The sequence below is a fragment of the Amphiprion ocellaris genome, chromosome 15 (assembly GCF_022539595.1).
Source record: "Amphiprion ocellaris isolate individual 3 ecotype Okinawa chromosome 15, ASM2253959v1, whole genome shotgun sequence".
NCBI classification, from domain to species: Eukaryota; Metazoa; Chordata; class Actinopteri; family Pomacentridae; genus Amphiprion; species Amphiprion ocellaris.
The window spans coordinates 3,288,477-3,312,773 of record NC_072780.1 but is presented as its reverse complement, the minus strand read 5'-3'; the positions used below and the strand labels follow the sequence as shown (position 1 = coordinate 3,312,773).

The following is a 24,297-nucleotide window of genomic DNA, read 5'->3' as shown; positions in this document are numbered from 1 at the left end:
AATGAAATGTCATGTATATATATCAGAGACTGCTGCCTTAAAGGGCAACAATAACATGACATTTTGACGTTTAAGCCCACCCTTATGATGGGTGTGTCATCGTATGAAGCTTATGTTGCATGTGCTCATTTGCCTTAAGGTCCCTCAGCACTCTCTCATTTACAGGTTATTCATTCAGACTTTGCACAAAGGTGGCTAATTAGTCAAGATGGTGATTACACCCTGGAACCAAAAGTCTATTTAGACATTCACCATAACGTGGACCAGTGGGGAAAAGGCAATGATGCATCTGATTATGTAGTCGATACTGAATGAGGCATTACTGGCTTGTAAACAGCAATGGAGCCCACTTAGTCATGCTGATGATGATGGCTCGGTCTCAACAGGAAACGGGTAATCAGTGAAACGGACCTTGATGAAAATGAATTATGATTCCTGTGGGGGGTCCCAAGTGATCGAAAGTGCACAATATGCCACTCCTAATTTTCATTTTTGCGATCAAATATTATCTGAGGAGTTGATATAGGAACCATTTTCGCCCCCTGTCATCCTCGTGGACATCAATCCAGAAGTGTTTTTTTTTAATGGCATTAGGGGTGATTTGCTCAGCTTGAAGCTCACTTCGCTGGCTTTCAGAGGTGCTGCAGTGCCACCGCTAGTCATCATGTGCTCTGTGGCCTGAGACCATATTGGCAGCTATGCATTAAATTGCTAATGCGCCTGGCAGAGCTACATTATCCGCGCCATCAAAGTGACAAGGGCAGAGATAAAGCACTCCGTTCAGCTGTCCATGAGATCATTGGAAAATGGGTTTTGTGGATATGCCTTGGCAGCCGGCAAAGTTGTCTTTTAGAATCCTTTCTTTGAATTTGCTTTTGTTTCTGCCTGGCTGATTTGACAGCTGCAGAACAATGAGGCCGAGGTGGCTGGCCGGGTCCACCTACATTCACAGTCCCTCTGCGGTTGAATTCACACACCTGGCTGCCCCTGTAGCTCAGCACTTTGTAACATTGTGGGTTTTTTGCACGCCTCAGTATGTAAGGAAGTACCCGCACATTGAAAGAACAAAAATATTGACTTGACAACAAATCGGTTATTTTTTTCCGTATTTTCTTGGCCACTGTCAGGTCTGTGCAATAAAATAAGATTTGCTGGATGAACATTTTGACAGACTGAGTATAATCTATAACAGCCGAAGAATGCAAGGTGGATTTTTCCTAGCAGAGAAAAAAAAAGGCCCTGAGATTGTAGCTCAGTAGCCGTGCATTCTTTTCTGTATGAGTCCTGTGTGGCAGCTGGATGGTTTGTTTGTCCTAGTCTGCTCTGTGCCTAGATTTTAGACCCTCAGGCCTCAGGCTGTTGAGTAATGTGATTGCCTCAGGAGCCCCAAGGAGAAACACTCATGTCAGCTTCTTAATAGCTTTTCAGCATCCCTTTAAGAAGCTCAGTTGCTGTTAGTTTTTTCGAGGTGGGGGCTTGTTTTTCTTATTGCACATCTTATTTTTAATTCTGTCACTATCATTGATTAATAAATGCACTGACTGGCTGTTATCACAGAGAATATTGAAAAATCAGTAAATGTGAAAATTTGTTTGTGGTCACTAGAAAATCAAAATATCCGAAAGATTTCCTGGGAATTTGTTGATTAGATAGATAGATGGATAGATGGATGGATGGATAGATAGATTGATGGATTGACAGACGATTGATATTGATGGATAGACTGTAGATAGATGGATAAACTATGGATGGATTGATGGATAGATGGATAAATACTTGGTTACTTTATTAATGTCGAGGGAAATTTCAGTGTTCAGCAACTTACATACAACAAAAAAACAAGAAGACAAAACAGACAGGTTGGTAACCAGATTAACATTAAGGTTAGTACAAACTCTAAAAAACTTGCTCTACAATACTATAACTATATGTATATATAATTACCAATACAACCTATCAAATGTTTTGACCTTGACTGCCCTATATCTGCTTGAGAAAACACTTCTGGAGCATTGTCATGGCTGAAATTGTGCCATATACTAAGATGAGGTCTTAAAACTGCCATAAAAATGGAGATAGAAAAGTTGTATTCGGCTCGAAATGACTAATGCATTGTCACCATGGGCTGACCGGAAACAAGAGCCAAGATGGGAGGCCCCGTGTGAGGGAGGAGGGTTACAGCTTCAGGTGCGATGCGGAGGAGGCAGAAAACCAGGCACCTTGCGATGATTAATGAGTTTCGCCTCGTGCCAGCAATTTTAAACACACCGTCCTGATCGTGAGCGTAAGCAGCAGCTCACACTCTGTGGCTGTTACAACACCGGTGCTGTCTCTCCCTCTGTTCCGCCTGCACACACACACACGCACGCACGCACGCACACACACACACACACACACACACACACACACACACACACACACACACACGCACACACACACACACACACCATAACCAAAATAAGTGCCTGCTGAATCTCAAGCTGTGGAGCAGATAGAAGTAAGAAAATACTATTGATTCGGTTTGTGGCACTTGACAAACCTCTGCTATCTGTGCTTTTCTGAGGCTGTACTTGTTTTACTTGTGTGTCGACCGTTCTTTTCAGACCAGTTAACAAACTACGTCAGGAAATTTAATCAAGTATTAACCTTAATCACAATTTTGGCCAAATTAACATGATTGACCGCGATATTCAATCATCATTGTAAAAATAGGTTTGCTACTCATAGAAAACTCCTCTGCCTATCAAGTCCAGCTCTCGCTAAACTAACAGCCGAGTGAACGAGATGTCTTGACTTCACTTTTAGGGAAAATGTCACACTGTTGCACATGCACCCCTGCAAGCAGCAGCCTGTGCAAAAAAAAAATCCCGGAGCGATATTAAACGGAGAGCAGACAGGCAAAACGAAAATCAAATGTTTGGAACAGAAGGTGAAACGGGTCGTCGGTCGTTGTTTGGAAGCATTTTGAATTCAGGGCAAGTGATGTTAAGCAAGATCAAAACCATTTGAGAGGGCATGAGACCTGTTTCTGCACTGCAAAGCTACACAACTAACATGTTCAACTGCCTGAAGAAATCACCTCAAACTGCCAGACGATGAATGCCTGAAGGCAAAGGAGAATAACTTTGCTAACCCCACCTCACTGAATCCCCGTTCTTATCCAGTGGTACTATACAGTACAGTCCAATGTAGGAAAGTGAAAGCAGTTAATGCTGGGTAAGAGTGATAGAAATATATATTTTGCTTCTAGGTGCACTATGAATCAGTCTTTTTTTGATGCACTATTTTGTACAGTAATAGAAATGTTTCCTACATATAAATGTGAAAGTTTAATAAAAAGTAGTGGTGGGCCGCGATAAGGCTTTGTAATTAATTAATCGCGATAATCATATTTTTGTCAAATAGCAATATTTGACAAAAAATTTTTCAGTTCAAATAAATTTTGGTTGACAGTTGAATCAGTGAATAGACATATGTGTTTGTAAGTTAAAATTTATAAAATTAATACAATTTTAAAAAGGGACATGTAGAAAAAAATGATTCTGATTATTTAAAGCCTGGACTTAGTTTGGTTTTTCCATTGTATGGCACATAACAAAAGCATAAGTAGTTGAAGGACCTTCAAAAAGTTGAAAATCCACAGATTCTTCTGTTTTCATAGTTTGTGGTCTGATAAATGGTGTAATTTTGATGGTTCTTGTTTGTAGGAATATAATTTTTTATTTATAAACAAAAATATTTTTTTTTTCATAAACTAAAAGTTTATAATTAAGTTATTAAAAGACAGACATTTATGTGGTTTAAGTTTTTACTCCGCCGAGGCTCCGCCTCCTGGGCAGTGTAATACTTTAAAGATAAGATAAAGATAAGATAAAGTTCTTTATTTCTCCCCACTCCAGGGGAAATTTACATTGTTACAGCAGCTTTATTTACAATATATACAAGGGTGGCAAAATTTATTTATTTATTATTTAAACCCCAATAATATTTGTTTCATTTCTATTTATCTGCATTTTTCATCTGTCTGCTACATTCACAGATTACTGCAAACTCAAAGTGCAATTACATTAAACATTTTAAGACTTTTTGTAAACTCAAGCACTTATAATGTCCTCTAAAGTGGTCTATTATGGGATGGCTACACCGTTTGCCAGTAGCAGGACTGTCTCAGCTAAAGCTAGCTCTGGTGCTAACAGCAACCACGCTTTTATCCAAGCTGCCATTGGGAAGATTTTCGCAGAAAACTTTCTGCCCAGCAAGCTCAGTGGGGTCTTGTCTTCCTTCACTGTTCACCAAACTTTCTTGTGCGCTGATGTCACTCCTGCTCATCTTCTTCATGGCTGGTAAACAGACTTTAGGTTCATTACCGCCACCTACTGGGCTGGAATTTTCATCAGTGTGCCAGAAGTTAGGGAACTGAGAAAGGTGCGATTAATTTGCGTTATTTTTTTTCCTGTGTTTTTTTTCTGTAATCAATTCATCAAAATTAATGTGTTAAAGTCCCAGCCCTAATAAAAACATTTGACTGTGATAAATATTTGTGATTTCAGTATGGATCAAAATATTCAAGCTTGTTAGTTTGGCCATATTTGTAACTCATAATTACTTCTACCAAGCAGGTTGTGTTACTCTCATTTGATAGTGGAAGGATTTATTAAATTAATTAAAATGTGTTGCAGACATAAATCATGTTACACAATGAGTTTTTTTCTTCCTAATTTTAGGTATAGTAACATGACAAAATGTTTAAAATTCTCTATTTTCTCATTATCTCTTCTTTTGTTCACCTCTCAGCCTGCTATTTTTGCTGGAAAAGCCAACTCCAACATATTTGATTTTGAGGAAAACAGTGGGAACATAAAGACAGAAATTTATCTCCTTAAAATAGAACCACAAATATGGCTTTGTGTTGTTTAGCAGCATCTTGGTCTCCCCTCTGCAACCTTAGCTTGTGTTGTTTGGCTGACAATATTGTTGTACATGATGCAATATGAATCAAAGAGTTTCTCTAGTGTGTAACAGAGCTTATTAGTCACTCAGATGAGGTTAACGTGGCCTCTGTAGTATATATAAGCCAGAACAGGTACATTTCCTTCAATAAGCTTCCTTGCTCTAAATTCTCTCTACATGAATTGTCTTGCATGACGCATGAACTCCTTAATGCACGATAAAGCAGCTCACATTAATTAGTTATTTGGCGAAGAAGGTGCCTCTGAAAATTTACTGAACACTTGCTTCATTCTCTTTGGCAACAGTCTTCTCAACAGTGTCAGCTCTTTCGTTCTGCTGCTTGACAGTGTTCCAACCCCTTCGGCTTTCCACAGCTACAGTGCGGATCCAGTCTTGTTTGCACTGATATTCCGTATATTTATTCTTAGGGGTTTTTTGTTCCCTTTCGACGTTATTTCTCTCTTCTAAACCAGCCGTATTTTATGTCTTTGCCACCTAACCACATGCCGACAGTTGCAGTTGGAATTATCTGTACAATAGGACTGATTTGTTCTAAAAAATAACACAGCGTTTGTGAAAGCACTTCATCTCGTCTTTTTTCTTTTTTTTGTAACCAAAGGCTGACCTGAGAGTTGTTGGCATCAGCACAAACGCTCAAATAGTGAATGGTGGCTTTATCTTCCCCTATTCTAACAAAACAAAGTCTGTGCAGCTTACCCATTTTTACCGCCTTCAGAAAATCTCTAAATAAAGTAATCTATTCTTTCCTCGAGCTAAGTGTTTTTTTCTCTGTCAACACCGATAAAATTTTGCCAATAGATGGCCTACAAATGGAAATAGATGTTCATTCTGTATGTGTGTGGGGTTGTTAAATTGGTCTTATAGTCTTTTCTTTGTATTTGTGTTGCTTCAGGTTCAACTACAGATCAACACATCATCTCACTACCAATGGCTTCTATGAGTTCCTCAACTGGTTCGATGAACGGGCCTGGTATCCTTTGGGCAGGATCGTTGGAGGAACAGTAAGTCACTCCTCGAACTCCTCATGTTACATGTTTGTTCTTTTCTCTATTACATTTTAGCATAGGATTGCAAACTTTAATAAATAAGATGCACATGAAGGTGCTTATGGCGTGAGTATCTCAGTCGAGAAGAAGTATGGAGAAAAATGTGTAGGTTTAATGTGATTTCCTGGAACGGATGGTGTCTGTAGCTAAGGTCAAGGTTTACTGTATCATCTCCTGTGGGAGAAATTTGTTTTAGACAAAGGTAAAAACTGCTCCACAGCAACATATAACCCCTGGCCGAGGAGCTGAATATTCGTCATTAACTGGGCCGGAATATCCGGATCCTAGAAATTGCTACTTGGACCAGCCTTGGAATATACACATCCATCCATCCATCCATCCATCCATCCATCCATCCATCCATCCATCCATCCATCCATCCATCCATCCATCCATCCCTACCTACCTACCTACCTACCATCCATCCAACCAACCATCCATCCAACCATCCATCCAACTATCCAACCAACCAACCATCCATCCATCCGTCCACTCCTACCTAAATACCATCCATTCAACCATCCATCCATCCATCCATCCATCCATTCATTCCTACCTACCTACCATCCAACCAACCATCCAACCAACCATCCATCCAACTATTCGACCAACCAACCATCCATCCATCCATCCATCCATTCCTGCCTACCATCCATCCATCCATCCATCCATCCAACCAAGACGGTTGAGCCTGCACAGCGGGACTCTGTACCTCCTGCCAGAGTTCAACAGTTTATACTTGCCGATTTCACCAGGTTATGAATCTGTGTTTTTGATGTAACTGAGAGCCCCAACCCAGCAGGTGATCCCGTATGTTAGTATGGATTCGATGGTTGCACAGTAAAAAAAATCACCATGATATCTGTACGGACACCAAACAGCAGGTTGTCATTGCCCCTCACAAGGTGTTCTCCACCTATCTAGGTATTACTATGCTCAGCCCCTCCTGGAAAGGTTAATGCTGAACATTTTCTCCATCATTTAACCTACCAATTACCTCTTGCTTGATCCATTAATCACTTAGTCTGTATACCATTAGAAAACAGTAAAAAGTGGTGCTTTGTGTTCAACCAAGTTTTATTTGATGTAAACCAAAGCAAAACAGCAAACCTTTACATTTCAGAAGCCTGAACAATTGAAATATTCTGCATTTTTCCTCAGAAACTTCTCATAGTGATGATTTATTATCAAAATAGTTGCAGATTAGTACTCCGTCAGTTGACTAATGGATCACATTGAACAAGTGTTTCCGCAGATGTCACTCTGTCGGTTTCCGCCAAAGTCTGTTTTAATTTTCACTGCAGATACTTTCCAGTTTGCCCATCTCAGGATTGCAGCACTGTTTTTTTTTTCTGAAAATGAAGCGCTGTTTGTTTCATCAGACACGGACCTCCAATGTGAAGTAGCTCACTCTGCATGAGAGCAGAAAGTGGTTTGGATGAGAGTCAGCAACTAAAGTCTGAGGCAGTGCTACTCTTCCAGATTGCACCTTTTCAAGTTGCTGGCCCATCTGAAGCAGCCCAAGTTAACTTGATTCCTGTTCATTAGTGAGGCTAAGATGGAGCCTGAGATTGACAGGTGAGCTGGTACTGAAAGAGCAGATTAGAGCTGCTTTAACGAGTGTACTACATGGAGTGTCTGGGCTCACCTCAGAGATAGGACGAGGAGTTCAGAAACCCAGAAGCTTTTTGTGTTAAAAAGAGCCAATTAAGGTTGCTGAGCCATCCGAAATCCTCTTACCCACCTATGGAAATAGTCCAGGCTCTTCTACCTGGCAAAAAAATCCAAGGTAGACTCAAAATGCTCACAAGATTCTGATTATTCTGACTGCTACATATGTGAATTATTTTTGTATTAGATAATAATCTGAACAATTTTAATTCTAAACTGGTAGCAGTTATTGATTCGAAGATTAGGGCTGGACCCGAATGTTCGAATATCTGATCGTTACGGTGGTATCTGAATATTTATTTTGAGATCGGAATATTTGGATATCCCCCCTCCCCGTTGGACCATGTTGCGATCAGTATTCGACTCATCCCTTCGTCTTCATCGCGTCCGCCCATCTGACCTCCGTCGGACGTTAAGATCCGATCCAAACATTCGGATATTCGTCATTAATTGGGGCCAAATATCCGGAGCCTGGAAATTCAGGCCAGCCCTATCAAAGATACAGAGGCTCATAGAGGAGCTGACCTGCACATCAAGAAAATTGACAAGTTGATTGAGCTCCTGTCAGCACCTGTGTTCAGAGATGAAAACAGACGTAAGCTTACTGGATACAAGCATACATGAAAACACTGTGTAAATGTATCTAAGTGATCCCCACCCAAACCTGGCTACGTGCACCGTCAAAAAGTATTCCAAGGGTTATCTGGGATTAGGCAAGGCAGTTCAGGGATGCCATAGAGCCCTATAAGCCTCCGCCTGGCAGCATGGATTTAAGTCACAATCCAGTAGCAACAGTGAATTGTTAACTTGACAGATTCCCCTTCGGCCACCATGGCCTCCCTGCTTACCAGCAGCAATGATCACGGTGAAACATTAAACCTTTTCTGTGAGAAATAGGACATGTTGATTCCACACAATTTATCCAGCGTGTCCTGGCCTCCCTCCTCTGTGCATTTCTTCTCCCAATCTCATCTTCTCAGCCCTGCATCCTGTGAACCTCGAGGCCTGTGTGAGTTAAATAGCTTTGGCCTATCCATCTCTGTGTCCTCTTTAACAACCCCACCTGCTTTCTTTTCTCTCTACCAAGCTTCATAGTCACACCAGGGTTACTCTCTGAGCTGTAATTGCACAAGGTAATGATGCATCAGGACTACATAATCTCAGTCCTCAGTGCTGCATAAATGTGAAATGTTTCCAATAGTGAGCTCAGCTAAGATGCTGAACAGCCTGAACATTTGTTGTATGTTTTTTTTGTTTTTTTTTTTTCCATCTCTGTGTGCTATAACCGCAGTCTTCCAGGCTGATTGGGGATTTCCTCCACACAGTTGAGACAGCGAGGCATGTTAATGCTGTGCATCGCTTTCAGTTGCTGTTCTCATTACCGCATTAAGCAGATGGTCCATGGCAGGAGCTGTAGCCATGCTCCATGCTGATGTTTGAATATACATAGTTTTCACCACGGCGCAAGAAACCCATAGAATTGGAATCCAAAGCCCATCCATCAGCATTCATCCGCCATAAGCAGTTACCATCAGCTACTGGTAATTGCATATGACAAGCCTAGCTTGTAATAATGGATGTGCTGGTTCTGTTACAGTACATGGATACTTGTGTTAGACCTTGTGCCCATGGGGTGGAAGCTGAAACTCATGATTAGACTGGTAATCGGAATTGGAAGGCGTATAGTCTCAAGTTAATTTTCATGACATTTACAAGATTCCTGAGCTGCATAAAGCATTGTCTACTGCATACAAATAAGCAAACCCTGCTCCGATCCCTCATCCGTACGCTTGTATTGGCATTTCTTAAATGTACGGGTGAGGAAAAAAAGACAACAAAAAGCAGCAGAGTAATTCACACATGGTTCGTTTGAAGTAGATTACCATGAGCTACACAAATCTCTTCTCTGCTTGAATTTAGTTTCACTTAAGTCATTTCATTTTCTAGTTGAACATTACTTTAAATATTTTTAATGTCCTCAACAGACTGCCCTCAAGCTAAACCAATCTGCAAACAGAGAACATACAAGAGCTTCTGCTGAATCGGAGCTGAGGTGTCATTATGAGTAATGTCTAACTTCCTCTGTAGGATAATTGGCTTCTATCTGTTCATCATTTCTCTTTATTAAAATGAAGGTTGTTGAGTTGAACTTCTATTCTCTGTCATAAAAATGCTAACATTTACGTCCCAATCAGATTAAACTTTATGATCAGTCAGGCCGGGAAATATGCTTTGATTTAGAACAGCTTTATTAAATCTGAAATCAACCAATACCAAACATGGCTTTAAAAAACTGCAGTAGAAAATGTACACTTACCTAAATACCCTAGAAAAGGAGAACTGGTTAAAACAATAAAGTAGGTTTAGAACTTGCCTCATGTGATTTGTGATGTCCTTGTCTTGGAAGTGTTGAGCTGCGTAGTTATGAGGAGTGTGACTGGAGCTGTTTCTGTGGGTATAATTTGTGGAGTGTTTCTCCTGGCCCTAAGGTATATCTTTACACCGTCTCTCAGCAATTACAGAGCAATTACAGAGGTCATATTGTCCTTGCAACGTTGTTATTATTTTCAACATTGTTGACAGAGGACTGTTTCTGCACCATTGCCACTAAAACAATTTACTATATATCTTTTTATTTGACATTTTGAAAGTGCCCCACTCTGTACACCAAGGGGTGATAGTTACACACTTGAAATCAATTCTCATTCTGTTTCCTAGGACCAATGTGTTGCTCTTTAAGTTGTTTTACTAACCTTATGGGAGTAATCTGACTATTCCAAAGAAAGATCCACTGTAGCAGAATGGCAGTAACATTAGAGAACAGTGCTGGAGATTTTTTTTTCTTTTTGTCCACAAATCCCATAAAAACACCAAAAATGAACTTGATCCTACTAGTGTATACTCTGTGAAAAGCCAAACCTTGCTATAACTTATTTTCTGTGCAGTTGAGCTCAATTTTTGCCCCTAACTGTCATTGCCAGTGAGCCACACTGTAACACTAGCTGACATGTTCCAGCTTTACCAGGAACATTAGCACTGTGGTTTATTTTGAATCCGTCTGCAATGCACTGCCTTACTTCTGCACACATTCTCTAGCATACAAAATGCGTATTAATGTGCAGCTGAAAATAGTCTCCTACAAATGCACTGTTTACCCCTGAGTAATGTTTGCCAAAAAACAACAGTGCCCATTATCTTGGGGGGGTGTTACTGAGGCTGTTAAAAATGAAACTGTATATTTGTGGCTGCTCTTTTTTTATTACATATTTTCAGTCTGAGTTGGTTGTTAGCACCATCGCTGCACAGCTGGAAGATCCCCGGTTCACGTCCCAGCCTGGGATCTTTCTCTGTGGATTTGCATGTTCTCCCTGTGCAGCGTGGGCTCTCACTGGGTTGTCCGGGTTCATCCCACAGTCCAAAAACATGCTGAGGTTAAGTGTGTGTATGTTGAGCAAGAGAGAGAGATGGGAACGGTGGCTAATTCTGGAGCTAAGTTATGGGGTTTTTCTAGTTATTCTGGCGTTGGCTACGGTCCACAGTAGCCTGTATGAAGGTTCAATAAACCAGCAGAGAACCAGATAAAGTCTCACTCATTCACCACAGAGGGTCGCTATAATATGTTGACCTGTTTTTACAGCTTGACTGATGCTGGTCGGTGTTTCGCCCTGTTCCGAGCATTTAATTTCACTTCAATTGAGACGGCTTTCCTTTTCTTCAAAGCTCTGCCATCAGAAGAGTCTGACTTAGGCTTGGGAGCCATAATGAAGGGCAAAAAGTTAGTGAATGTAGCACAATCCAAGGTGGCGCACAACCAGAGAATGTAAACAAAGCCGTCTTATAGCGCCACATGATGACGTATTTGTCCGCTCCACTCGTCTACTAGTTCCACGTAACCAGTTCTGACCTAACGACGAAGCAGCGTAGGTCCATGACGTCATAAACCGAGCACCCCCTGTACTTGGTTGTTTGTCTCTATGTATGGCCCTGCGATAGACTGGCAACCTGTCCAGGTGTCCACTGCCTTTGCCCTCAGTTAGCTGTGATTGACTCCAGTCCCCCCATGACCCAACAGAGGATTAAGTGATGTGTAGATAATGGATAGATTTTCAGTCTGAACGAAAAGCTATGCGATAATCAATAATGAATTTGCAAGATGTTTTGTACCAGATGGTAAGTATTTGGCCTTATAGGGCTTTGATAGCAGGTGGAAGGGTCTTTCTGGTGGCCATACTAAATGCAAATGTGTCCCTATAACATGCAAATCTATGCAAAATAGAGTAAAATCTTTGAGATGACGCATAAAAGAGATCTGACAAAGCCAGATCTGGGGAATTGAGAGCCAAAGTAAACACCTTGAACTGTGTGTCGTGTTCCACAAACCTTTACTGAACTTTTTGGGGTTTTTTTCAGTGTGGCCAGGTTCAGTATTATTTAGCTGAAAGGAGCCATTGCCATTAGGGAACACAGTTAGTACAATGGGCTGTACGTGGTCTGCAGCAGTGTTTAGGTAGGGTGTGTTGGTCAAAGTAGCATCCACATGAATGCCAGAGCCCAATTTTCCCATCAGAATACTGACCAGAGCTGGCTTGTCCTCTTTCCATAGTGCATCCTGCTGCCATGTCTTTCACAGTTGTTCACGTTTTATAAAAGAAAACTGATTCGTCGCACCAGGTTACCTTCTTCCATTACTCCATGGTCCAGTAGTGATGCTCAGGTGTCTATTGTAGATATTTTTGGCAGAGGACAGGGGTCGGCATGGACCAGTTTACAGCTACACATCGCCCAATATGCAGCAACCTACAAAACACTGTCTGTTGTGACACCTTTCTATCATAGCCAGCTATGATGGAAGCTAATTGTGAAAGTCCCACTTGTTTGCATGAGTGAGCTCTGCAATTTTCTGAGCATAGACAGGTATCAGGGAAGGAGAGCATTTACTTCACTCCTACACTGCTTTTGAAATCATAAAATAAATGTGTGAGAGCTCTCATTTGCATCACACCTATGCTTTTAAAACATGCAGGGATGTGGACAAGTGCTGCCTTCATCCCAGACTGGTGCAGTCTGCCCATAATGCAGTTGCATTGCGTGGCCTTTGTTTAGAAAACTTAGTGGTTTATGAGTTACAGAGTTAGAACCTCTCCTCATTTTCAGAAACCTGCATGGACCTGAGATTTGAACAATGTCCTTCTTCTTCTACGTGTCGAGTGATGGTCTGTAACCTCTCTGGCACCCGTTGGAATTCATGAAACCAGCTTTGCAGCTGTGACTAGATTCATGTCTGCGGCATTCAACCTTTTACCTGCCTGCTCTTTGTTTAACACAACCTGTCTCTCCTTTCAACACCTATAGTTCACTTTTCTTCCAGTTTCTGTCGAACCAGTTTGCCTCTTTGTTTTTCATCATATCTTTGCCTCCTTTCTTTACCCTTATCTTTACCCCATTTCTCTCCATTTTTTAAAAATTCTAAACCAGACAGATGACCCTGACCGCCCTCATTAATTGCGTATGATAGCATTAAGTCTCTAAGCACTCAGATGGGTCATACCATTTGGAAGACAGATGAGCCGATATCACTTAATGTGACAGTTGAGTGCCTTTCTGCTTAGACCAGTCCAGCTGCCCTCTCCCGTATTATTTCCTTTTCACTCCCACCCACCTTCCACTCCCCAGAGGACAACTGTCAGATGCTCTTTCTCCCGAGCCACAGATAAGGAAGGAAGGCTTCTCTAACGTGACAGTCTATAACAACAGCGGCCTGTCAAGCCAATAAACCACTCTTTGTTGCAGGAAGGACAATGACTCCAGAGCATTTTTGGTAACAGCTTTTGTCAGTTTTATAGCTGATGATATTTGCATAATGAGCAAACTATGTAATATATTCTTGAATACAATTTCAGAGAAAAGTGTTGAAAAATGATGTATAAAGATTTTCATTCAGCTACGCCAGCAGTCTCAGTGGTATCCATAACATTTCCGGGACCCTGGCTGCAGAACAGAATTCAAAATGGCTAATAATTACAAGACTAGTGTTGTAAATGGCAGGATACAACTCCATTAGACAGAGTCCAATCCTCAGAGCCAAGAGGCCAGACATAGTTGATTTTCATTGAAGTAGATTGTTTGGTGAGGCTTCGGTCTCCTAGGCACTGGCTAATTAGAGATGTGAAGACCAGAGTTTATTAGCAGTATTGTATAGACTGTAGCTACAGTGAATACACATTAGGGATCACTCACACGTCAAACATAACTTTGCCTTTTTTATTTTATCTTCAGACAGCCACAGTGTGCTACACCAGGCCTTAATTGGATCTGCTCTCATGTATAGGCGAGACAGGGGCACGAGGCCTCACCTACTCCGGCCCCAGCTTCGAGTCGGTTGCTTTTAATTATAATGTTCTGTTTGGCAGCATTTTTTAATAATAGATTCATCCTTTGTCAAAGTAAAATAAGTATCAAACATTTGCTGGTTCCACATTGTCAGATGTGAGGAATTACTTGCGTGAGGCTTGACTGCTGTTCAGACATTAGACATCAGACATTTTCGAATTGTTTTTAAGATTTTATTGCTTGTTTTTAAGGTGTTAAATGGGTTGGCACCTTCTTATTTAACCAAGCTTTTAACTGTACATGGTCCAGTTTTATCGCTGAGAGCAGCCAATCAGATGGTCCTTAAAGTTCCTGGATCCAGGCTCAGAAACGGAGGTGACTGAACCTTTTCTGTAGTTGCACCCAGTCTGTGGAACCATTTACCTGTCCAGATTAGAACCATTTGGTTTCTTGATATGTTCAAGTTCCTACTGAAGACACACATGTACTCCCTGGCTTTCAGTTGTAGCTGATATATGTCATTGTTCATCTTGCTATGTATATTTCCTTACAGATTGTGTCTTGTTTTCTATTTTTGATCTGTAAAGCACTTTGGTCAACCTTGGTTGTTTTTAAAATGTGCCATATAAATAAAGCTGACTTGACAGTTCAAGAGGTAATCACTTTGAAAGATTATAATTGGCATTTTTCACACTTCTCTTGACCAACTGACTTATTGATTAATTGTAGTAATATTTGAGTTGTTCCATGCCTGCTCAGAAACACAATCTACCGGCATCCAGGTCCGAGGGCTGTCAGGTTTGTCATCCGGTGGCAGCACCCGGTCCTAGCCGCTACTCTGAACCTTAACATCAGCGTGGCGTGGCGGCTTCACAGAGGATTCCTTCATTCTTCTTTTTTATTCTTCAGTGTATTTTTTTTGTGTGTAAATGTATCTATTTGTCAATGTTTTCTCCAGTGTCAGTGTTTTCAGTGTTAAGATTAAAACTCTGCATGTGCACCTTGATAAATCAGAAAAAGTGATTAAATTCAAAGTAAGGTTGTTAAATTCTAAGTAAATAATCTTCATACTTGTCTTTATTAAAACAGGTCATTATAAATGTTCAATAGCTATCATTATAAAACTATATTAAAAAATGGGATAAAGTTTTGAGCTATATCGACACACTTGTTTTTAATTCGGAAAGTTTTAGAAATTTTTCATCTCATTAAAATGTTGACCTGATGGTGACCACAGAGGGAAAGTTAAGGATCTCCAATGTGATTACAGTTGATTCTCAAGAGAAAATGATTGGACCAGATGTTCTGACAATAGGCTGATACCGATTGCTTAACCCATCGACTCCTGATTACATGAATGCCCATCTATTTTTTTTTCTTCCTTCCTTGCGAACGTTGAGGAATAATCACTACTAATCGGTACAAGTGACTCTGCTCCATAATTGGAGACCGGTCCATTTGCAATCTCATTTCCACCTGACAATTGTATGCTGCAATCTGATAAAACCCTGTTAGTCAGTTCTGCAAATGCCTGCTCACTAAAGCCACAGCATCCATAGCATCCAGCTGCACAACGTAGTGTGTGTGTGTGTTCACCAAGTTGCATCTTCAAATCTTTAAAGTCTTTTCCAAGTGACTTAAAATCATTCTTGAATTCCATTTAATTTGTTATTGACTTTGTCTGAGCACAAACACAGCAAAACTGTGTTTCTTGCGTGCGTTGCTTAATTAGCGAGAGAGTGTGGGAAATGAACGTATTAGATTTGTTGATTCGCCACACGGGCTTTAATTCTTCAGAGAATTAGCAACTCTCGCAGATACAGGGAGAATTCCCATGACAAGGGAGACTCTCCGGGAGGAGGAGGGGAGAGGGTCCCGTTAGAACCTCTGTTCAGTCCCTCCACCCAGGAATAATTGATGTTAACCAAAGTTAGACCCCTGCTGACCCAGTACCACCTCTTTTCCACGAAGAAGAACCAGGTGCTAGTTTAGTGGTAGTTCACTGCTGTTTCTTAGTTGGTTCAATTCTCGTGCCTCCGAAGAACTGGTCTGCTTTTCCATTGTCAAAGAGCCATGGTAGAGCCAAGTCACTGTAAAACGTCACTGCATATGTAGCCGTTCAACAACGTTCGCACATCACATATTGGTTCTTCAAGGGAAATTTCAATGATCACCATATAGTTCAGTAATATGAAAAAAATGGTAAAGCTTGGAGAGCATTTAACTCTCTGTCAAAAATTTGGGTATCTCCGATTGAAACGACAACCAAAATGAGAGTATTCAAAACATCAGTGGAATCCATCTTATTCTATGGGTCCAACTCCTGATCGCTATTGAAGTCACTCTCAAAAAGAATTGATGGGACTTCTACCAGAATCACGTCATTGTCATGAAATATTGCTGCTGCTTTTCTCAGGTTTCACAAGATGTTGTTTCATAGCTTTTTAGCTTACCAGCGGCTAACTGGCTAGCAAACAATGTCAGCGCCAACCACTGATCCTGTGCCTGTACCACGCTAGCTGATGTAGCGTTCATAATATTGATGTGGGACTATTGTAACTGGCGTATTCATAGTAGGCTAACAGCAGGGTGTTTGAGAAATAAAACTTACCAGGATCGGTGGTCTGTATGGTGAACTTGTCATGCATCAGCTCCAGCACAGCTGTGGCATTCAGAGACCCGGTTGGAATCACGGAATGCCGCAGGTCAAAATGGGGATTCTTTTGGCCGACCACTGCTGTGTCCCAGCTCCCTTTTCTGATCCCTCAAGTCCTTTTTGAGTTTTGTAAGTTTATTGAGGAGTTAGTCGATGGTCCGCTCATACCCGGCTGCAGCCATCTCCTGCTGGATCTTTTCAAACACCGGCTTGGTCCGACAGGCTCCCTCTAACTTCTAACCACAGTGCCAGGAAGCATTTGGTCTCCTCCTCAGACCACTGCTGCTTGGATTTGGCGTCCATATTTACTAGTTTGAAAATACCTAACACTAAACACTACTACTACTACTACTATTCGCTCGGCTGTTTAAAAATAGAGGTTCTGCGTTTCCACCGTTGATCACCGGTCACCGTAACCCCACCTCCATCCTGTGATGTACTCAGTTCTTAACTCTGGCCCAGCAAAGAGTTGGTGCCTGAAAAGCACTAGTTTTTGGAGCCTGGAGTCAGCACTTTGGTGGTGGAAACACAAAGAACTGGTGCTAAGTCAGGCACTGGCTCCGAGCTAGTACTGGAACCTTCTTGGTCGAACAGGGGCCTTCGAGGTGATTGGATCTTGTGTTAATTGCGGCACCTAATGTTGTTTTCAATTTTAGTCTTTTGATGAACATGTGCATTAATTTCCGTCAAAATTTTCAAACAATTTATCCTAGATTTTGTGTGACATTTTTAGTCACATATTTGCATTTTCTACTTAATATTTCACAAGCCTGTTGTTGTAACAGCTGTGGCTATCTTTGTGTTTGGGCGCCATGGTTACTGGTGTCATTCTCATCTATCACGAGGTTAGTGGAAAAGATGGTTCCTGTCCCTCTGCTCAGCAGTAATACAACAGATGGACTCTCCTCTGTAAATCCAGTTAACAATGTCATTAACAAAGAGCAGCAACTCATTCAGAGAATGATTCACTCACTTGTTCATTACAGTCCTGTTCAGTGTCCGGGTTTATATGGAAGAAATGAATACAATGACTAATGTTTCTTTAGCGAACATCCACAGGACAGTTTGAATAGAATGACATTCAATTAAACCTGAATAGCAACATTAAAGAAACATTATCCAACCAAAAGAAACATTAATGTCCCTCTCTAGGCATTCATTCATTCTTAAAAACTCATCTCTGTGTCAAAATTACATATTTAGAGTTTCTTTTCGGTGAAAAAGATCCCCTCATGTCTTAAAATGGCTAGAGTATTGCTTTATACTTCTCATTTAAAATGGGTGGATCTTTGAAGCCTTTGTATTTTTCTCCATTCACCCATCCAGTTCTCACAGCAACTCGAGCACACCAGCTCACCTACAGCTCAGACACTTTAAAACACATAGGGCAAATTAGATTATTTCAATATTTTAGCCATAATTTTTCATATAGAAACCAATTCTGAAGAAGAATAAAGATACAGAAAGCCCCATCCTGCAAGTCAACAGAGTTTGTTCATTTAATGTTTATAACCCTGGCTATCTGAAGCTTGAAAGGTGGTAATACTCAACCATGGCATTGACTGCCTTTTCTGCTCATGATATGTCCTCTGGTATATAAAAAACACCATTTGGACATGTTAACTAGGTAAAAAATATTTGAATTTTATCAGTGGGGGTTTTTAACGTTACATGAAGATCTCCCATTATTGTTATATTATTAATACTGTATTAGCTCACCGTTTTTCCCTTTAAATCTGAAGATACTCCCTTCGTGTTTTTTATTTTTTTTTCAGCTGTTTTGTTGCTATATCTTCTCTGTTTCTCATTTGAATTTGATGATGAGTTTAGTGTATAAATTGGTCTCCTCAAAGACACAGACATAAGATGACTGTACACAAGGTGGCTTCCTATTAAGGGTAGTGCAGTCAAAAATGCACTTCATAAATATTCTTCTGAATAAGATATTTTGAGCAGCAACCTCTGGTAATGATAAAATATCAAAAATGCAGATGATTAGTCCTAAAATTCATCTTCTGGAGTACATGCTTTAAGAAAATTCATCCATGCATGAATAAACCAAAGTGGTGAACAGACGGAGCCATGTTGGTGCCGTGGATGTAAGTAGCTCTGCCCTTTCTCCTCTTTCGTGCTGCTTCTCTCTTACACTGTCCGTTTTATTCATGTACCACTGCTCATGACTGATGCACAATCTCTCCTGCCTTTATGTTGCTGGTACTCACAGCCTCTCTCCCTCTCTGTCTTTTTTTTCCATCCTCTCAGGTATACCCAGGGCTAATGGTGACTGCAGGCCTTATCCACTACGTGCTCAACCTGCTTCACATCACCGTCCACATCCGTGACGTGTGCGTCTTTCTGGCACCGGTGTTCAGCGGTCTGACCGCCATCTCCACCTTCCTGCTGACACGGGAGCTGTGGAACCAGGGTGCAGGGCTGCTGGCGGCCTGCTTCATTGCCATCGTTCCTGGCTATATCTCGCGATCCGTCGCTGGCTCTTTTGACAATGAGGGCATCGCTATCTTCGCCCTGCAGTTCACCTACTACCTCTGGGTACGTACACTGGACACTTGAGTTAAATTGTAATGTGACTGGACACATTCATTGCCATCATAATGAAACGACAGTTTAAACTTCCTATTTGTGTCCTAACAGGCTCGCTCTTGGGTGGGTTTTATGTTCCCTGAAGCTTAAAGCCCTAGATGAGCGTGCGAGTCCTTAGTTTACAGGGGACAGGATTTATGTAGCCGGAAAAGTATCCCCTACTTTCGGATCTTACTTGCCTCGGACGAATGTTGAATTATTTATCCCCATCCTTGAAAGGCAGGCCGGGCATCTTTGCGGACCACGTGTAGCTCAGAAAACAACATGCAGCACCGTAAAGCCTTCACAATAAGATGACCTTTAAGAATAGAATTGAAAATATCTCAAGTTAAAGGTTGAATAGTCCCCCTCCCAGTTTACCTTCCTGTCCTAAAACACATGAAGTGAACATGCCAACAACACAGCGGGTTGTATTTTACACTACAAAGCAGCTGACCCTGTTTAATCTGGAGTATTACTGAATTCAGCAGTTTCGTATTTGTTTTTTGTATTAGATTGTTTTGATTATTCAGTTGTTAAAACCTGTTTGCTCTGGTTGTCCTTGTGCTGCAAGGCAAACTTTGAACAAACAAACCAATTCCACAGATGATGAGAAAAGGTCATTTCTGAATACAGCTTGGATATTTGCAGGAGCAACACTGCAGCACATTTCTGAAATGATGTTGCACAGTAGGTGGAAGAAGTTTTTTTCGAGCTGAAAGATATCTGAAACAGACTTTTCACATTATTTCAGTCTGTCCACTCTTTTCAGTTGCATCAGCAGCTGCCTTACTGCCCCACAGCTATCTTTCTATGAATGTATGTTGTCTGTTTATTTGTGTAAAATCCAAGAGCTCTGCTTTGCAAACAGGTTGATCGGCACCCCTTCATCCTTGTTATTGGAGGTGACCTTGACTAGTATTGAGCATTTCTTTCATTTTCTATTTAGCTGCATCTGTTCAATTTAACATTGATTTTTTTCCTTAATCTCAACCTGAGAGAGAGAGAGAAATCTCAGTATTTGCTGACGACCAGCTAAAAGATGGAATATGTGATTCTGGAGAAGGATGTTGATATTTAACTAGTGAGCATAATTGGATGGTTAGCAGGTGCCAAATTACCATTTCTCTTGCTCCCACTTCCCCTTGCATCCCATCTGCTCACCCCCTGTCTTGTGCACAAACAGAAACATGCTTCGGACACAGAATCAGTCTGAGCCATTTTTGTTTGTTTTGTTGTTAACAAATAATGTGTTGGATTTAAATCGCTGACTTCGCCGACTGCCTTTAATGTAAATGGAAGTAATCAGCGCTTTCTGTTAAACCACAGGGTTCCCATGCAATAATGGAATGGAAAAATATGGAATTTAATTGTAGTCATATCCAAGTCACGGCTTCCAAAACAATCCAAGTGTCTTATAAGTGTACCAAATATGGACATCCACGACCAAATTAGTCTGAAAGAAAACACAGCAATATTTTTAAATTACATACTTGGGTAGAATCACAGATAACAGAGTATTAGCCTTGTCTGAGCATTTTTGACTTATGCAGTAATGCAGTTTTCAGAAAAGAGCAACTAATCAAGGCTATACAGACACCATGGTAATTCTATTATTTAACCTTTTCAGCTCATTTTCAATCCTTATTTATAAAAGAGACTAGAAAATATGGGGGGAAGAATAATATAATATTTATTGTGCAATAGTGTTAAAAGCAACATGTATAGGGTAATTATGTGTAATGTAGACAGGGATATGTGCAATAGTGATTAAGAGCAATGTTATCATGTACAATAGTGACAATGGGAAATGTGCAATACAATTATGTGTAATAGTGTCAGAGGGATATGTGTAGTGGAATCTTATGTTATAGTGACAGAGGGGTAAGTATAGTATAGTGATGTGTAGTAATGATAGAGTTATACATGCAATAGCAGCAAAAGTCCTATTCGCACAGGATTAGTATTACCTGGGGACCTCTGGTGATTTGTAATAATTGCCGAGGAAGTTGGTGATCTTGATCCCGTGCGAATGCACCATAGTGGTAATTGGTAAAGTAATAATTCCCCCTCAAATTACCTACTATATTTCGCCAAACACCGACATCCTGGGATAATGCGTGCGAATCTGCATCTCGGTGATTGGGGGGTATTTTAGTTGTTGTTTTTTATTACACGTCTTTTTCTACGTCTTTCTCGGCTAAATTATGGAGGCTGCAGTGGAAATTATTGACGGCAGTTTGGGAGCAAATGCAGGAGTAGGCCGATACACAACAGACCTGTGGACCATTCACAGAAACGGTAAAATCAGATCAATAAGAAGAGGGAAATTTGGGAGGATATAGAGATGGAAGACATGCGTAGCAGCATGCAGTAAGCATATCTTTCAACAGGCTGAATCCAAACGCCCTGACATTCTGTTATCCTGACAACGCTGCCCACTGTTCTCAAGTCACGCTGCTGCTTTGACATATTTACTGTTGCCATGACGACTACATACCACGTTAAAAGTGTTCGTTTTAAACCGAACCACAAGCTTTCTATTTTGTGCCTAAACCTAACGACACCCTAACAATAGCGTCGTTACAACATAGGCTTTTAATGTTTTAAAAGTTTATTCGCGCAACCGGTGTCTGTATTTTTTTGCGTGTAGCGACCGACCTCTTTGCACATGGACATGACAACAGCGGATGATGCGACCTGCACAGATTTGGCATCATATCCGGCCTGTAATTTCAGTAAATTTGAGTAAAATACAGACTTCGCTTATCCCGTGTGAATGTGCTTAAAGAAACACAGACGTCCTGGGATAATTCACAAATTACCAGAGATCCACAGGTAATAGTAATCCCATGCGAATAGTATAAAAGGGATATTTGCAATATAATCATGTGTAAATGTTAATTACTGCTTGGGAGCTGCCTTGGTCCCCCAGCTTTAGTCTGTTCTGTGCACTGTGTGTTATCACTTGTTGCTTGTTTGTCTTTTTTGTATTTATTTGTTCAGTTATGGTTTTGTGTTATTTTGAATTTCTTTATTTTTGATCTACCAGTGGGACTCGAGATGGAAAAAGTAATAGAAGTAATGGTAGCCCTTGTCTCTTTGGGCAGAGATGCTGCTGTATCTTGCTGCTCACTGTTTTAACGTTGCAGCGTGAGCACAATGCTGTGCACTGAACTTATCTGGGTTTGGTGTTAATTACTCTGTCAGAGCTCGCTAAATGTATTAATAGCACCAGCTGTCTTTAGAGCACAATAGACACGCTTCCTATTCATACAGTATTCTGTCCTCCCATGTAATCCATGACATGATTTTTCACTAATAAACCTGCATCATCCTCCTGTTGACTGCTGTTACAGAATATAAAGGCAGCAAGTTACAGTGAAGCAGTTACCACAACTGCACAGTTAACCTGCCCTGGAGCAGCTGTCGAACGAACATAGCAAGATTCTAGGGAGGACAAATTTAATATTGTAAATTTTGTCAATGTAAAATAGATCAAGCTGAAGTTGAAATTGATTGTTGTTGAAGAAATTTCACTCTTAGTCCTTTGAAATTTGCTGTAGTTGTGTGTTTATTAGTATTGCGGCATACGATGGGCTGACCAACACAGAGCATGAGTCTGTGAAGGTAAGAGGACCGAGAACATTTGCAGAGTCCACATTTTATAGGGATGGTCAGAGAGTAGGGAGGGGGGCCGGATGTAAATACAAGGGTGAATAGTGGTTCATTTGTGTATGGATACTAATTAGTAACAGAGGGTAAGACAACAAAGAACCAAAGGCGGATGAATCAAGAGGTCTAGCAGACAACAAAATGCAAGAGGGGGTCTGACAGACAGTAACAAATAACAAAAGATGAAAGAATTGTGGGAAATGTAATGAAGGAGTGACACTAGAAAGTATCTGTAGCAAAAGATGTCCTATTTTCTTCATCATTGCATAGAGATTATTTGTGAATAGCAACTTTCTCAGACCTTATTTATTAAAACTGAGTCTGCATGAGCAAGCTGCTTTCACTTTTCACTTGTAAGGGGTCATCCCAAACATGCATGCAGAGGTAAAACAATGCCTGCACAGTGTAATGTCAGTTCTCTTCCCTTCCTTTTGCCACATTGAATGAATATCTCCTCATGTTCTGTGTAGGTGGCAAAAAAAACCCTGGTATTTGTACATAGCGGTGGCTCTGTAATGAAAAGCAAAGGATGAATTCCAACACATACAGTGCTGTACGATGTAGTATGCCAGAAGGAGATCTGCTGTGTCCCAATACATGTTATGTGAAATGCATTATGCAAAAAAAAAACAAAAAACAAGGATTTCCTCTTGCATCTGGTTGCATTTTGCAATGTGCAAGCTTGCATGCTTGCAGGAGTCACTGTGTTTGGAGAGATCAGCTCATTTCAAACTACAGACTGAGACGGATATACGAGCAAGACCATCACAACTTAAGATGCAATGTTCTGATGAAATCGCATGTCCCAGTTGTCTGCATATACTGCAGTACTTTGTAAGGGCAGCTGCAGTGCGTACTGAAAAGATAAAGAAGATAAAGGGGGTAGTGGGAGCGAGAGAATCTGTAAATCTGGAACAATGCTAATGTGCTAACTAGCCATATAGCAGCAGTTTTTCTCCAGAATCACAGACTCCCCCTTTCAAGCCCTGTTGTGAACATAAGCATCATTTTGTCTGTCCTTCAGTTTTGATGCTACATAATCAACACTGTCATTAGCCGTTATCTTTGGCTTTAAATGACACACTACACAAATGGTAAGAAGAGAAATGATAAAAGAAATTTGAATACTAAATGTCTGTTGCTGTCATTGGTTTACTGCTGCTCAATTTACTTTGGCAAATGACATTTTTTATCCTTGAAGCTTTGGTATTAGCTAGAAAAGATTACTACATGATAGAATGCCACAATCCTGTTGGAGCCAGAGAAGACTGATGCATATAAGCTGCATGTCTATTATGTCCTGATTGTAGCTGTGCAGTTGTAGGAAGGCATAATTCGTGGCTGGTTTACATCCAGTGTTCCAGAGGC

General features: G+C 40.8%; 1 protein-coding gene across 1 annotated transcript in view; it reads left to right on the top strand.

The window, feature by feature from the left end:
- The window catches only part of LOC111564866 (dolichyl-diphosphooligosaccharide--protein glycosyltransferase subunit STT3B), a 122,149-nt gene that overhangs the window by 39,236 nt on the left and 58,616 nt on the right, over nt 1–24,297 (top strand). Inside the window, exons 2-3 of the mRNA XM_023264701.3 lie at nt 5,864–5,972; nt 18,937–19,224. Coding sequence (XP_023120469.1) covers nt 5,864–5,972; nt 18,937–19,224 — 397 coding nt within the window. The remainder of the gene's footprint in view (nt 1–5,863; nt 5,973–18,936; nt 19,225–24,297) is intronic.